Below are 15,659 nucleotides of genomic sequence, written 5' to 3' on the forward strand. Positions count from 1 at the left end.
CCAAAAAGCCGCTTACCGTGGTATCTGAAGCCTCAGACTGCACATCTATGTTTAGCGATGTGCTCTCAGCTACAGAACCAGATCCCACAGCTGAATCTATAGTCCGAACATCCTCCTCCTCATTTTCTCTAGCCTGAAATATTTTAGTGGTATAAATCATACAACTATTAAAAAGGGCAATAAAATGTTATAATGGATGGCACGATTTTTTGAAAATATATTAACTCCTCTGGGGTAGAATCAGAATGTCATCAGCATATGTACAGTGATGTACCACAAAAATAACCCAATACATTATTTAAAAAGTACAAAACTTACAAGGATTTTTTGAAGAAATTTCATATATGACTTTTCTTGTTCTTTAAGGTGATCTATTAGATGAGTAAGGCGCTCAACATTAGCAGATCTTTCATTTTTCTCTACAAGATCTTCCCGCATGGAACTAGCTTTAGTAATATAATCACGAATCTGAACAAGCCTGCTTACAATCTGCAGGGAAAACATTTGGAGAAAAAAAAAAACATGAAAATAAATAGTATGTAAAACTACATACTCCAAATCAGTCCACAGCAACAATTCTACATATTTTTTTATTTCAAATACAATAACGAAAGATACTTCAAGCTTTGTCATTTGAATTCATACAGGCAAAGATCTGAATCAAATTTAGAATTTAATCAAAACATAATTGGCAAAACTAACAACTCTAATAATTGGGAATTTAAAAATTTCAAAATTAGTTTTAATTTACATTACTTGAAAAAATTTACTTCCATAACTACATGCCTTTAAACTGTTATTAAATTTTTCTAACATTTATATAATATTTAATTTACTTAAAAGTAAAACTATTATAAATACTTATGAAAGTTGTTTTTGAAAGAAATATATTACCATTTAAAAAATTTCTTACAATAACCTATTGACCACACTGTTTCAAATCCCCCCTTTACCAAAAACTACCAACAAAGCCTTTGGTGGATAAATAGAAGCTTTAGTTTACCGAGATACAGCATTTCTACAATCATTATGGGTAAAAACAAATTTACACCATATTGAATAAATGTGGAAGATTAATGATGAGAATCACACAACTACACAACTAAAATTCCTATGTGCATAACTCCATAAAACTTAATCTTAGTATTTCTACTTCGAAGTTTATGAAAATAAAGCAGAAGAAGCATTTTGCCACCTGGCTACTCTCCATTGCAGGCTCTCCCCTTCCATCCTCTTCAGAGACTTGACAGTTTTGCAAAAGGTCATTACTTAAAGCAGAGGCTAACAACTCTTTACACTGTGCTGACCCGATCATTTCTCTCTTAGGAGGACTTATGGCAGCCTCTTTGCTCTTGTTGGTATTAATCTGCATAGGCAAAAAGTTGAAGGGCTTTCGGTTTTCACCAAGCTGACGTTTGTTGTTAGCAGCTGTTGCTCTACCTTGAGAGTCACTTCCAATGCTTCTCTACATATGAGAAAGAAACCAAACCCCACAAACGTTAATCTTTCAAAAATTTAAAAAAAAAATTCCAATGTTCTTAGTCAATTCACCATCAGCTATCAATTCAGGAAGTATACTTAAATAGCTTTGTAGTAAGATGCAAAAGATATTATCTAATCTACAAAATTCTTTTACTAAAATACCAACACTTTAACTAACTTGTCCTATTCCTCATTTTCTCAGGCCTAATTCAATTGATGAATATAAGCAAGATTAATCTAAATGAAATACTAGGACTACAAGCCACATTTATAACTCACATTGCTAATCAAACTTATTCACAGAATTTTGTATGGGCTTTGGCCCCAATGACTATAACTTAATTAATATAAATATCAGCACAAAGATATGTCTAGATGAAGCACTGTCTAAAAGAGTACTTAGTTCAGTGCCTGCTATATAACAAGTGTTCAAAATTTAGCATATAGATGACTAAATGATATGTGATCACCACCACCATCATCCCAGACTTGAATGTACCTTTATGAATATTTGGTAAACTGTTGGTTTCTCCAAAGCACAGATGTGACAGTAAAATATCTGTTAAGAGTTCATTATCATTTCCATTTGCTTTTAGTGCCAAATTTCATTTCAGTAATTTTAAGACAAACCACGGTTTTATTTTAAACTTGAGGTAATGTAGAAATTCCCTTAGACAGTGATAAATTGGATCTTCCCTTCTGTAATCTTATTTAGTTACTAACATACAAAATTTAGTTCCATAATGAAATTATTCACGTTAGTCACAGAGTATACGTTATAAAATCACAAAAGACTTGTCCTTTGCAACTTCAGAAAGCAGTCTCTGTTGCCCTCAAAGAATCTAATACCAACACCACTAATTAAAAGTCTTTTTACATCCATGAATACTAAGAAAAAAGAAATAAACAGCTCACTTCTTATTCCTAAGACTATTTAACCCATTCTAAATATTTCTCATAGTTACAGCCAGATTTTTAAAATAATTCACAAACCTGATCTAAATCACTGAAGTTTATCCGCTGTTTCAGTTTCTCTAATTCTGCCTGCTCAGGAGCAGACATCTGAGTCACATATCTACTATGTGGGAATGTATGTGCAGTCTTTGTTCTTCGCCTTCCAACTCCTGGTGACGACTCCGGAGAAATATCATTAGTTACCCTTTTATCACTTTCTACACCAAACTTTTTCTTATTCTTTTCTGATGACCTATTTGCTTTCTTCTGTTGGCCACCCCAATCCTTTAAAAAAGTAAAGGCAAAAGTTAATCTGGCCTCTATCAAACCAGGAAAGTAATGTGATATGCGTCAAAACTTTTGGTCACTCTTAAAGTTAAAAATGACAAAACATTTTTCACATAAGCATACAGACTTAGAGACCATTATATACTTCTACTAATGAGTTTTCCTATTACATCTAGCCTAAGTTTCAGAGACTGTCCTTTAGAAAAGAGATTACTTTTCTATCACACATCTTTAACAAACATAAATCCCCAAATTCTCAGTGTGAATACTTTCAAAACCATTTTTAAAACTGGTTCCCTACTATTTATAAATTGGATAGTGAAAGAAATCAGATACCTTTACTGACCTCCTTTAAAATCAATATGTAAGATAAGACAGATCTGGAATCAACATGGATTCTAAAGTAATTACTGTTGGACCGCCTGACTGGCTCAGTAAGCTAAGTGTCCAACTGTTGATTTTCTCCCAGGTCACGATCTCATGGTTCGGGAGTTCGAGCCCCACCTCGGGCTCTGTGCTAACAGCAGAGAACCTGCTTGGGATTTTCTCTCACTCTCTTTCTGCTCCTCCCCTGTTCGCATGCTCTTTCCCTCTCTCAAAACAAATACATAAACTTAAAAATAAATAAATTACTGTTATCTGAAGAAACGTTCCACTATATGACCCTAGGCAATTTAACTTCCCAGAGTCTGTTTCCTAATCTCTAAAGTAGTGTCACCTTTAAAACACGATTAAAAATAACATTCATAAAACATCTAGCACAGTGCCTAGTATATCGTAAGCAATAAACATAACATTAGGTTTTACAGGCCACGACATACTACATGATAAGGTCTTACATGAAATGACAAAAATGATTCATATTTTAATGGGAAAACATTTTTATTCATTTAGTTATACCCACATTACCTAAGTCATTCAACAAAAAGGTCTATAAATTCCTACCTTAGCCATACCAGGAGAACGGTCTAGTTTTACTACAGTAAACCTTTATAGGATGTTCTCCTCATTAATAACACAATTCCCTTCTCTACGAACCGTCTTTTCACCCCAATCCACGTGTGGGTCTTCTTGCCAACCTGTTGTCCCACTTGCCCTACCCCTTCCTGGCCAAAGATGACTGGAAAAGAGATGCGTATCTAATCCAAATTGGGATGATCATACTTCAAAATTTCATATTGGACCTAAAAAATAACTAGTCAGTACATAATTGCAGCCATAACTGAAAACTTTAGAATGAAGGGGCAATGACAGTACACGACATGGACCACAGGGGAGAAAAAACTGGGTCTGCGGAAAAGAAAGTTGTGTTAAGCAAAGGCACTCAGAAGCAAATAGGGTAGTGAGAAAGCAATTCTTGACAACTTTCTAGTTCCGTTTTCTAGTTCTCTTCCTAAAACCCAGCTATAGACCTCAAATCTGTTTAAGTAGTTTTCCATAAGACATCTGTGTATCCTTATAATAAATATTTTTGGCTTAAGCTAACAAGAATTGCTATCTGTTAACTACAAACAAAAATGCCTTCAACTAGGGGCGCCTGGGTGGCTCAGTCAGTTGAGCATCTGACTTCGGCTCAGGTCCATGAGCTCACTTATGGCTTGAGTTCAAGCCCCGCGTCAGGCTCTGTGCTGACAGCTCAGTCAGCACAGCTCAGTCAGCACAGAGCCTGGAGCCTACTTTGGATTCTGTGTCTCCTTCTCCCTCTGCCCCTTCCCTGTTTCCCTGCTTGTGCTCTGTCTCTCTCTCCTATAAAAATAAACATTAAAAAAAATTTTTTTTAATGTCTTCAACTAATATAACAAATAGCCCAGTGTCATTTAATGTGAACAACTGTGTTCACAGAGTCTCATTGAGTTTGATTTGGCTAAGGCAGGGGAAAGATGCATTTTAACACTAGTAGTTAACGACACACCATCAATGAGAAGTTATCATACCATATTGTTGAGTCGGTCATCTACACCTTCAGGGCTCCAGTTTGCTAACTCCTGATCATTCATGCCTTCTTCAAAAGGACCTCCTCCTGTAGCCATCCTGGCTTTACCAATTAATTTTCTGCAAAACAAGTGAGAACGAACATTTTTAACACATAAAAATGAACTCTTAATTTTTAAACCATTCCATGAGGCTTAGTGATATAAAAGAATCCAGAAAAATTGATCTTATGAAATAGAAAGAGGTACTGTCAACCACATACCATAGACAAACTGATTTAGCTGCCAGACAGCTATTACAATTAACATGAGTTAAGTAGCTGTAGTGGTGGCAAAGGGAAGGAATACTTCAAAATATGCACCAGGCATCCTGGCCTGCATGCTTTCAGGCTATTTTAATTAATTAATTGAACACAGTCCTAAAAAGTAGAGCAATGAGGTAGGAAAAACTTATTAATTGCTAGAACCAAAACTGCTATTAGGAAAAAACCAGGGGCTCCTAGATGGCTCAGTCAGTTAAGCATCTGACTTCAGCTCAGGTCATGAACTTATGGTTCATGGGTGCAAGCCCCGTGTCGGGTTCTATGCTGACAGCTCAGAGTCTGGAGCCTCCTTAAGATTTTGTTTCTCTCGCTCTCTGCCCCTCCCCCACTCGTACTCGCTCACTCATGCGCGTGCTCTCTCTCCCTCAAAACTAAACGTTAGAATGCTTGCTCAAATCCTTTACTCTTTTTTAAAAAAAGAAAAGAAAAAGAAAAAAACTGACACTCCCACACACCTGGGTACTGATATTGTGTCATAGTTTCAAAGAGGTTAGAAGTGCTCTGCATGAAACATGGAGAAAGGTTTGGGTTTTTTGTTTTGTTTTGTTTTAATTTTTTTTTTTATTTCTAGGGGAGAGAGAGAGAGAGAGAGAGAGAGAGCGTGAGCAGGGGAGGGTCAGAGAGAGAGGGAGTGACAGACTCTGAAACAGGCTCCAGGCTCTGAGCTGGCAGTCAGCACAGAGCTGGACGCGGCGCTCGAACCCACGAACCACGAGATCATGACTCAAGCGAAAGTCGGACGCTTAACCAACTAAGCCACCCAGGCACCCCGAGAAAGGTTTGGTTTTAATAGGAATGTAATGGTATGCAAGATAAAGAGAGGGCAGGGAGGAAGCAGGCCTACAGGGGTGAAAGGCCAATAAAAGCCAAGAATCCAGTGGCTTAAAACATTTGAGAATCGTGATGCCTACTGCTTTACTTCAAGTTGTATTTCTACTACCTTAGTTTCTACTCTTTTTTTTTTTTTTTATGTTTTATTTATTTCTAGGAGAGAGACAGCGTGAGCAGGGGAGGGTCAGAGAGAGAGGGAGTCACAGACCGAAAGAGGCTCCAGGCTCTGAGCTGGCAGTCAGCACAGAGCCCGACGCGGGGCTCGAACCCACAACCGCGAGATCATGACCTAAGCGAAAGTCGGACGCTTAACCGACCAAGCCACCCAGGCGCCCCTGTTTCTCCTAACTCTTGAGTAGTCTACCAAAGTCATAAATTTTCCCCACTAAGAAGAAAAAAAAAATTTGAGGATTTTGTGAATATCAAAGAAGATACTGAATTTCATACCTGGGTCAAAGAGATGAGAAACAAAGAACAATGGCAGAAGCAGAGGTTCAAAAGAAGAGCTGAATCAGGAGAAAATAAGATTTCCACATAACCTTACGAAGTGTGGAACTTGCAGGTTGGAGGACGGAGTAAAAGAGATGAGCAGGTAACTTTATTTAGAATTCAAGGGGCAGAGAAAGGCATTAAACAGTAGGGTCATATCAGGTTTCTCATTTTACAAATAATAACACTAACATTCAAAAGAGTTAGATAACTTCAACAAGGTCATGCAGCTAAAAATGTCAAAAAGAAATACAAATCCAAGCTACTTCGACTATAAGATCCTAATTTATCCCATTCACTAGAGGAAAATATTAAAAGGATTATCATCCATGAGAAGTAGGAATTATCTCATAAATGTTTTATTGCTGGAATATCTACTATAATATATATTACAGAGAGATTAAATTTTATCATCTCAAAAAGTAGTGATAAAACTCAACACTTAATTTGGAAAAATATTAAAAAGTACAAATACAGGGGCGCCAGGGTGGCTCAGTCGGTTAAGCATCTGACTTTGGCTCAGGTCATGGTCTCACAATTTTGGAGTTTAAGCCCCACTTGTGGCTCTGTGCTGACAGCTCAGAGTCTGAAGCAGGCTCTGTGTCTCCCTCTCTCTTTGCCTCACCTCCAGTCATGCTCTGTCTCTCGCCCTCTTAAGAATAAACAAACATTAAAAAGAAATTTTTTTAGGGGCGTCTGGGTGGCTCAGTAGGTTAAGTGTCCAACTTCAGCTCAGGTCATGATCTCACGGTTCGTGGGTTCAAGCCCCGCGTTGGGCTCTGTGATGACAGCTAGCTCAGAGCCTAGGGCCTGCTCCGGATTCTGTTGTCTCCCTCTGTCTCTGACCCTCCCCTGCTGATGCTGCCTCTCTCTCTCTCAGAAATAAATAAAACAGTAAAAAAAACTTTTTTAAAGAAACTTTTTTAAAGTACAAATACAGTGACACTTGCTTATAATAAATATACTGTTTGTGGGTCTTTTCAATGAGCACATATTAATAACTTTCTAACATTTTAATGTTATTTATCTTGAGAGAGAAATAAACACTATGAGTCAGGGAGGAGCAGAGAGAGAGGGAGAAAGAATCCCAAGCAGGTTCCATACTATCAGCATGGAACCTGATGAGAAGCTCGATCCCTCCAAATGTGAGATCATGACCTGAACCAAAATCAAAAGTTGGGCGTTAACCAATTGAGCCACTCAGATGCCCTACTTTAATAATTTTCTAAGGAAGTGAAAGAAGTCTATCTTAAATCAACAGCCAACAATATTAAAATAAGACATGAAGGACATCCCTATAAGAATAAAGACCAAAACAAGAATGACGTAACATAGAAGTTATTTAGCACTGTTTTCAAAGTTCTACAAAACGGAAAAATATGAGGGACACCTAGGTAGCTCAGTCAGTTAAGCGTCCAACTCTTGATTTTGGCTCAGGTTATGAGCTCATGGCATTAGGCTGTATGCTGACGGCGAGGAACCTGCTTAGGATTCTCTCTCTCTTTCTGCCCCTACCCTGCTCATGCGTGCACACGCGCATGCGCGCGCTCTCTCAAAAATAAACGTTTAAAAAATAAAAGGAAATTATGAAACAAAAATATTAATACTGAAAACAGAAAAGATGGTGTTCTTAAAAATATGCATTAGAAAACGCAGAGATCTATTTCAAAATATCGCCAACAATCACAATGAAAATATCCTGGAGAAAAATGATGCCACTTATTAACAGTGACCTAAAAGAGAACACCTAGGAATAACGTAATTTCGCCATACGTAAAGAAGCACCAATAACTCTGTAAGGCAATAGAAAAGAAAATGTAGTAAGTACAAAAACAAACTATCTTCCCTAGTGGGAAGACAAATATTATAAACATCTTTTTTTTTTTAATATAGGCTTAATGAATTCCCAGTGGGATTCTTCTTGGAATTTGACAAAACATATATCTGAAAAATACAAGTAAATGTAGCAATAGAAGTTGGGAGAGTAGAAAACTAGCCCCAAGAGATATTCAATCATATTGAGTGCCTGTATGAGTTAAGTTAGTATCAGCACCCCACACCAAAATCCTAAACTATACTCAATTAGAAAAATGTAATGAGGAAAATTAATTATAGCTAACATCTATTTTGTTCACTATATGGTAAGCACCATGCTAATAAGTATTTTATGAGCATTTTATCATTTACTCTTCATAAAAATAGTACCGTGTAAGATGATGTAGGATTATCCAATTGATGGGACAATTTGCTAACACTTTTGAAAAAGATCATTTAGAGATTTAACAGCATTTTTTAACTAGGATTTTTCATCTCAAACACAAAAACAGAAAAACGACTGAAGTGACAATTTTCTCAATTCTTCCAAGAATGGTACTTACCCAGTACCAGTTCACACACAAGAAGAAAAATTAATTATCAGTGAACAATGGATGCCTTAGAGTTTAATTCTCTCACAAGTGGAAAAGGCTGCCTTATACCATAACACCAAGGTAGTATCTAAGTAGATTAAAAATAGATCAGGAAGATTAAAAAGAAATCAGACAGACAAACAAGAAAACAGGATGGGCTTCAAAAATTGAGTTCTTACAAATATGGACTGCAGAAATAAAAAGGAAAAAGCTGAACAGATTTTATTCCTATAAAAGTAAATCCTAAGTTTACGGAGAATAAGTAGTAACTGACAAACTGGGGGAAAATCTCAAAGAAATATGAAGTAAAAGCAGTATCTTTACTATGTAAGAATTTATGGAAAAAAAATAAAAACATTAAATAAAAAATCTCAAGAAAAGCAAGTATAAACAGGCCATTTAAAAAGAAGTCAGTAAACAAAGAATTATGACAATATTAATCATAAAGTCCAGCTGCAAATTAAAATAAGGGACTATTAAATTTGCTGTATTACACATATTTCCTAATCCTGATGACAGCAAAGGGAAACTGGAATGCTCAATCACTATGGTGACAGGGTAAACTGGCATAACCTTTCTGGTAAGCATTTTGGCAATACTGTATCAAGAACTAAAACTGAGTTTTGACCCTGTAATTATATCACTCCACAGCTAATATAAGAAAACAAACTTAAATGTGGCGGGAGGGAAGCTATAATGCAGGAAATTGTTTCTTATGCTATAATTGTGATAAACTGAAAACAAACTGAATGCTAAACAACAGGCTGGATGCTATTAGGCAAGAGTAGCCTTTAACCATATAATTATGAAGGCTGAAAAATACTGCCTGTGTTTATAACCTCATAGAGTATATAAAAGAGGAAAACAAGCAATATGCAAAAACTGCATATAGATTTTAAAAGACTAAGGATACACACTAAAGTGGTAAAGTGGTTGCACGAAAGCAAATGTTGGTTGTGGGGGTAGGAATGTGATCATTTTTTTCTCTCTTCTCATAGATTTTCTACAATACTTTGCATTTTTTTAATACTAGAAATATATTTAAGAACTTTACAAAATAAAGGATATCCAGAGAGGTGACAAAAAATGAAACATTTTGCAACTGCTTTTTTCTAAATGTACCAATATAATTTATAATATTAAAGAATAAGAGCTCCAAAAACTACATACGCAATACAGGTAATATCACCTTTGAAAAAACTAGAAGCTAACTGTAAAATTTTAATTATAATAAAAAATTATTAACGTTTTTAAGTAAAAACTCTTACATATCAATGTTTTCCTAAAATAGTGAATGCTGTGCTTTCTATTAGTAGAGTAATAAAGTTTATTTAAAGATAAATTAAAAATATACCTGGAAAGATAATGTTCTACTTTTTATTTTTATATTATGATGAATTCCCTGAAAAATAAAAAGCTTCTTCTAAGGATCTATTTGTAGGCTAAATGACTTTGAACACTATTAAGCTTCTAAAACAATTTAAAAACTACACATTAAAATCAGTTGCGGGGGATGCCTGGGTGGCTCAGCCTCGGACTTTGGCTCAGGTCATGACCTCACAGTTCGTGGGTTCCAGCACAGCATCAGGCTCTGTGCCGACAGCTCAGAGCCTGGAGCCTGCTTCAGATTCTCTGTCTCCCTCTCTCTCTCTTTGTCCCTTCCCCTCTCATGCTCTGTCTCTGTCTCTCAAAGGTAAATAAACACTAAAAAAAATTATTTTAAATTAAAAAAATTACAATCAGTTTGGGAAAAATAGGTCAAATACCTTTTAAATCTTCTAAAAGACAATATACTAAATGAAGTCCATTAAATTTACAGAATAAACAACTTTGTCTACAGTTATATTGTGAAATAAACACTCACATGAGGAAAGAATATTTAATAAATAATAATGATCCCAAATGTGTGTGAAAGGCACCCTCCTATACAAGTAAAAGTATTGCTATGACACTAAAGAAATAATTGTGTGTAGATCAATTCTCAATATATTAGTAGCTGATTTATCTAAGACGGTATCTCCTGCTATAAAATGTAGAAAGTACAGGCAAGTGTTTTCCTTTTCTTCACCCTAACCTCTCTAACCACATCAAAGTCGTCTTTAGAAATAGGTGTCTGCATTCTAAATCTTGTTCTGTAAACACATTAATGTTATTATTTATATATTTTTATCATTATTTTAAACTCTGAAATGGAAAGACTTCTAATCATCAAAATAGGTATGGAGACAAGACCAATTCAAGTAAGCTTCCAACAGCACAATCAACAGGACTCGGTGACTACTATGATGCGGACCATGAGGCAGTGCAAAAGCTCTTACAGGCTGAGTCCCAGGTTTCTAGTCTGAACAGTTGGGTGTATGATGATACGTTTCCAGTGACTAGAAAAGGAACAGGTTTTTGTTGAGAGAAGATGATAAATTCAGTGTCAGCAGTGCTGGGTTTGAGATGCAATCTATGCTGGAGAGAGACTTGTAAGTCATCTACTCAGAAAAGTACTTGAAGCGGAACAGAAGGACTGGGGAAAAAACTGTAATTAAAGGTTTTAGACATATACAAGGTACAAGTTTTTTCTAAATGTTTACTCGGAGTCACAAAATAACCAAAAGTGGTACTTTACATATCTATATTAGATTTCTAAAGGTTGCATTATTTGGGGTATTTCTTTTACTAATTATAAAAGTACCCGGTACACTGTTTTGAAAGTCTTCATACAGTGTCCAAATGTACTAAGCACTTTTAATGGAAACTGAGAAGATAATGCATTAAATATTTGGTATTATGTGTTGTTTAGTCAGTTTCATTTGAAGAACTTCTCAATTTCTTCTTTGTACTTACGATGGTCAAGTACCTAAAAAAAAAAAATCACACACGATCTTTTCCATAGTGCTTTCAATTTGAGACTTTTTTAAAATTTCAGTAATTTTCTAGAACTTAAGGTATCTCTGTAATTACCCTCTTCAAATTAAAACCAAAACTGTTAAGATACTGGGAGAAAGGGGATAAAAAGACTGCAACAAAATACAACAATTTGAATCAACAAAAACTTTATTAGACCTATGTACGAAGCACAGCATCAAGTCTATCTTACAGTACAGTTGTTCTGCATAGAACATTTCATATCAACAAAATATACCCTTGCTCAGTGAAGTGAGAACATGGAGGTCAATTAAATTCTGCTTGCTAAGACCTCTCCCTCCCTATATCTATATTCAAAATCTATCACTTCCTTGTCAAGGATTACTTATAACACTCAAATCTATAGGCCCTGCTACCACCATCAATCTGGAATCAGTTCACTTCTAACTCCATACTGATAACGATTATTCCAAGTCTCTTCTATTTCCCTAGTGTGATATACCAAATCCTTTCTATCTTTCCCAAGGCTCAAATACCCTTGTCTCCCTTACAAATGGGCCAGTCCTCTAATGAGAAAACCAAAGGTCTTCTAACATGAGTTAACACAATTGCCCTACATTTTTATTCCATCTCATCCATCTTCCCTAATATGTTAAAAAGAAAAATTGTAAGTGGTTTTATAATTCTTTTTATTTACTAAATGCCTACTCTATCATTCTAGTGTGTTAAAGAATACACACTCACATTTGACTTGACCTTCCCTGGGGTCACTCTTTCTTGTCCTATTAGTCTTCCAATTAAAAAAATACTGAGAATTCTAATGAAGATACAAATCAACTGCCAATCTGTATTTTCTCACTACAGTTGGCTTAGATCAGAAGAGAACTAAGGACTTACCTGCTTTCTTAGAAAGCAAGGACATATAGTATTTTTAAATTGGGTTGTCTTACAATTTAACAGTGGAATTAAACTCAGGCTCTGACGTTTTTCTTAAAAGAAGCAATTATTTTTAAAATGCCTTTTAACAAAAATTTCTTCTGACACTCATCCTTTAGTCATTTAATTTCTAAAGTATCCTTAGCAAGCAATTATTTAACTTTCCCTCGGTGAACTTTCATTGACATTTTTTTTGCTGGCCAGAGAATACCTTTAAGTAACCAGCATTTGACAATGCACTGAGCACAGAAACTAACATTTAAAGTGATCTTATGCCCCTTAAAAAAAAAAAAAAAGCAAAACTTCAATCAAGAGTATATATCACAAGCTCAAAAAAGTTATAGAAAATGCCTTATGATTAAGTGGACTTGGAAAGAGAGGCTATCCAACAGCTGTTATAAGAAAAATTCAAAGGGGCTGAAGAAATTCTGTGAAGACAAAGACATTTCAAAATGTAGTGCTTAAACTATTTTACTAATTAATAATTAGGAATAACATCGCTCTTTTCTAGCAAAAGTATGGAAGCAGAGCAAAGTGGCATGCCAAAAAGCAAGGCACGCAGGGCAGCAAACCCAGAATGTCTGTTTACTAAATAGACAGGAATCTCACCACGCACTGGTATGTTGACAGCAAGCTCAGCTATAAAGTCTTCAACTATAACACAAAGCATAATAACCTATATGATGTCAAATTACCTGTTTACAGACTAGTTTTACAGTTCAGAAACGGCTCCTCTCCTGCTCTGCTTCACGCTTCAAAGCTGTTGCCTGCTTGTGATTTAAAAAAAAAAAAGGTCATGTTAGTAAATTCTTTAAAGTATAGAATAACAAATACTATATAGCCTAAAATGTTTAGAAAAATGAACGGAAAAAGAAAAATTCCGATTTATCGACATTTTAGACTGGTTACTATAATCCTTCTGGAAAACTATGATATACTTAATGTTTACATCTTCCAAACAACAATGCGATGCATTAATATCTACTTTGGTACATAATGAAAATGGTCAACCCTAATTTTCATCTAAAGATCCATCCCAAAATCAAGTCACTAACTTTCCTGCCAGTGAACCTATTCTAGAGCTTTGTCTTTCCAAAGATGAAGAAAGGTTTACTTGAAAGCTAGCTACTTAAAAGAAAACAACCTTGTCACTATACAAACCTAGGTTTACCTTCTGTTCGAAACCTCAGTATTCTAATGGTTTCCAGGACTCTCACCAGGAAGGTGATAGGGAAAGAAAAGAGCAGGTGCACCCGAAGCTCTCTAACACCCACTCCGGTAACCAGAGACTACCAGAAGGCGGAGTCTGGAAGGCAGTTATGGGGCGGGGGGCAGAGGGGCGCCCAGAAAGCCCGCTTCTTCCAGCGCCAAATTGCAATCCGTTACTCACCAGNATAAAGAAGAAAAAAGCAGACAAGGTGAGCTCCTGAGGAATGGGCCCAACGATGAAAAGTTTGGATGACCCGCCTCCCTAGCAGGGCCTACTATCCAATCCCCAAACACCATTTCTGCAAAGCAAGCAATGTTTCCCGAATCCCACTTGGCACTGAGTTTTCCCCCCGTCTCAGACCCTTTCTAACCGGACGTGCNCCGTTTTGCTCCAAGAAATACCCGAGACAGCAAAAATCCGCTGCTCCAAAATCCCAGCCCGAAAGTCGCGTCGCTCCTCACTCGGCCTCCGGCCCCCCAAATTCCGGACACTGGGAGTCCCACAGCGAGAGTTGGGGTGGGAGGGGGTGCAGTCACGTACACTAAGGCCACTACGGCCCCTTGCTGTGGAGAACTCGAGCCCTGTCCCCGGCAGCCAAACCACAGCCCCCGCTCCGATTCCTCCACTTGCAAGGGACGTTCTTGTAGCCCACGAGACGCAGGGCGGCCTCCCCTCTGGGGCCAGAAAATGGGAGACGCGCGGAGGCAACGAGGGGGCTCTGCAAGCCGTTAACGCGTCCCTAGGTGCTCACCCGGAGACCGCGGCGTCCGGCCCTGGGGAAAGGGGCGTGAAGACCCAGGAAGCCACAGAAGGCGTGGGCCCGAGGCCAGGGCCTAGAGGGTCAAGGGTCCCAGGGCCGTTGCTCTCCCGCCCCTGCGCCGCGCTGCCCGCCGTTGCCAAGGGCTGGGGACGCGCAGCATTACCTGTAAACGAAGCAGCCCCTCCGGCCAAGGGTGGAGTAGCGGTCAGGCCCTGCGACCCGCCACCGGCAGGGGTCCTCCCTCAGAGACCGCAGCAGGGAGCGCCCACAAGTTCCCTGGCTGCCTACGGCCCAATGGCCGCCTTCTCTACCTTAGCGACTCGGCGCCAACCGCCGCAGCCACCGCCATCTTAGGATCTCATTGTGGTGGGAGAAGAGGGGCGGGGGGACTGCAGAGGGGGCAACGCGCCGTGAGACTGCGCCGTCTCCTCGGCAACGGCCGCGCGGGGGCGAGAATTCGCCGGAGCGGGCGCCGCAGTGCGACCGGCGCTCTAGGCTGGAGTCATGTGACCGCCGGAGTCTGTGGTGTCACCTCGGGCCCTTTAGCCTGGCGCCGACTACACGAACAACCAGAGACTACATATCCCAGAATGCCAACTGGACCCTGGTTTCTGAGCGCCCGCGCGTCCGCCGCGAGAGGGATAACTACAAATCCCGGCATGCTGTGCGCTCCACGGCTCCGCTCTGTGAGCGGGGGCTGCGGGCCTGTGCGAAAGTAGATTGCGCTCCCTCTTTAGTAGGAAAACAGAGGACGCCCGTTCTGGTTTTCTGTGTGTGTGTTCGCTCCGGACTCTGGCCGGAAAGAGAAGAAAAGACGAAAGTCGCCCGTCTGTTCATCTGCATCTGGGTTACTAAGAGATAGAAACAGAAGGGCCTATACGATGTAGTCCTGATTTTACTCAGTGGGCTTTAATCGTGGGAAGTTAAGTGGCCAAACCACTAACCGAATAGCTAGTCAGCGGGGAGACTCCTAAATGTTAGTGATGAACATCACCTTGGACTGACGTCCTGTGTGTTGCTCAGAAGAACCAGAGGATTTCAATCAAAATTTAGTAGAGGGAAATTTGTCTTAAAACTAGTCCCTGAATGCTCATTTATGCTCCTATCCCAGCGGTTCCTCTTTCGAGGATGTTGAATTGCTAGGTTCTCCCTTTGTAAAAATTCAAAATTCCGCTGAGTGAATTCTAAGAT

General features: G+C 38.4%; 1 protein-coding gene across 14 annotated transcripts in view; it reads right to left on the minus strand.

Annotated features, from left to right (window-relative positions):
* Positions 1-14,993, minus strand: part of PCM1 (pericentriolar material 1) — a 78,328-nt gene extending 63,335 nt beyond the window's left edge. For 5 of the 14 annotated variants that reach the window (XM_077772388.1, XM_077772366.1, XM_077772396.1 and 2 more), the window contains exons 1-7: positions 14,632-14,912; positions 13,194-13,268; positions 4,659-4,776; positions 2,476-2,721; positions 1,196-1,465; positions 319-489; positions 17-133 (exon numbers count right to left, since the gene is read on the minus strand). In XM_077772388.1, the coding sequence (XP_077628514.1) occupies positions 17-133; positions 319-489; positions 1,196-1,465; positions 2,476-2,721; positions 4,659-4,754 (900 nt within the window). In that variant the 5' untranslated portion in view covers positions 4,755-4,776; positions 13,194-13,268; positions 14,632-14,912. Of the gene's footprint in view, positions 1-16; positions 134-318; positions 490-1,195; positions 1,466-2,475; positions 2,722-4,658; positions 4,777-13,193; positions 13,269-14,631 lie in introns of all 14 variants that reach the window. The other 9 variants (XM_077772424.1, XM_077772449.1, XM_077772440.1 and 6 more) reach the window with 7 other exon arrangements.
* Positions 14,994-15,659: the final 666 nt, after the last annotated feature.

Source organism: Crocuta crocuta, unplaced genomic scaffold (assembly GCF_008692635.1).
Source record: "Crocuta crocuta isolate KB4526 unplaced genomic scaffold, BGI_CrCroc_1.0 scaffold140, whole genome shotgun sequence".
Taxonomy (NCBI): domain Eukaryota; kingdom Metazoa; phylum Chordata; class Mammalia; order Carnivora; family Hyaenidae; genus Crocuta; species Crocuta crocuta.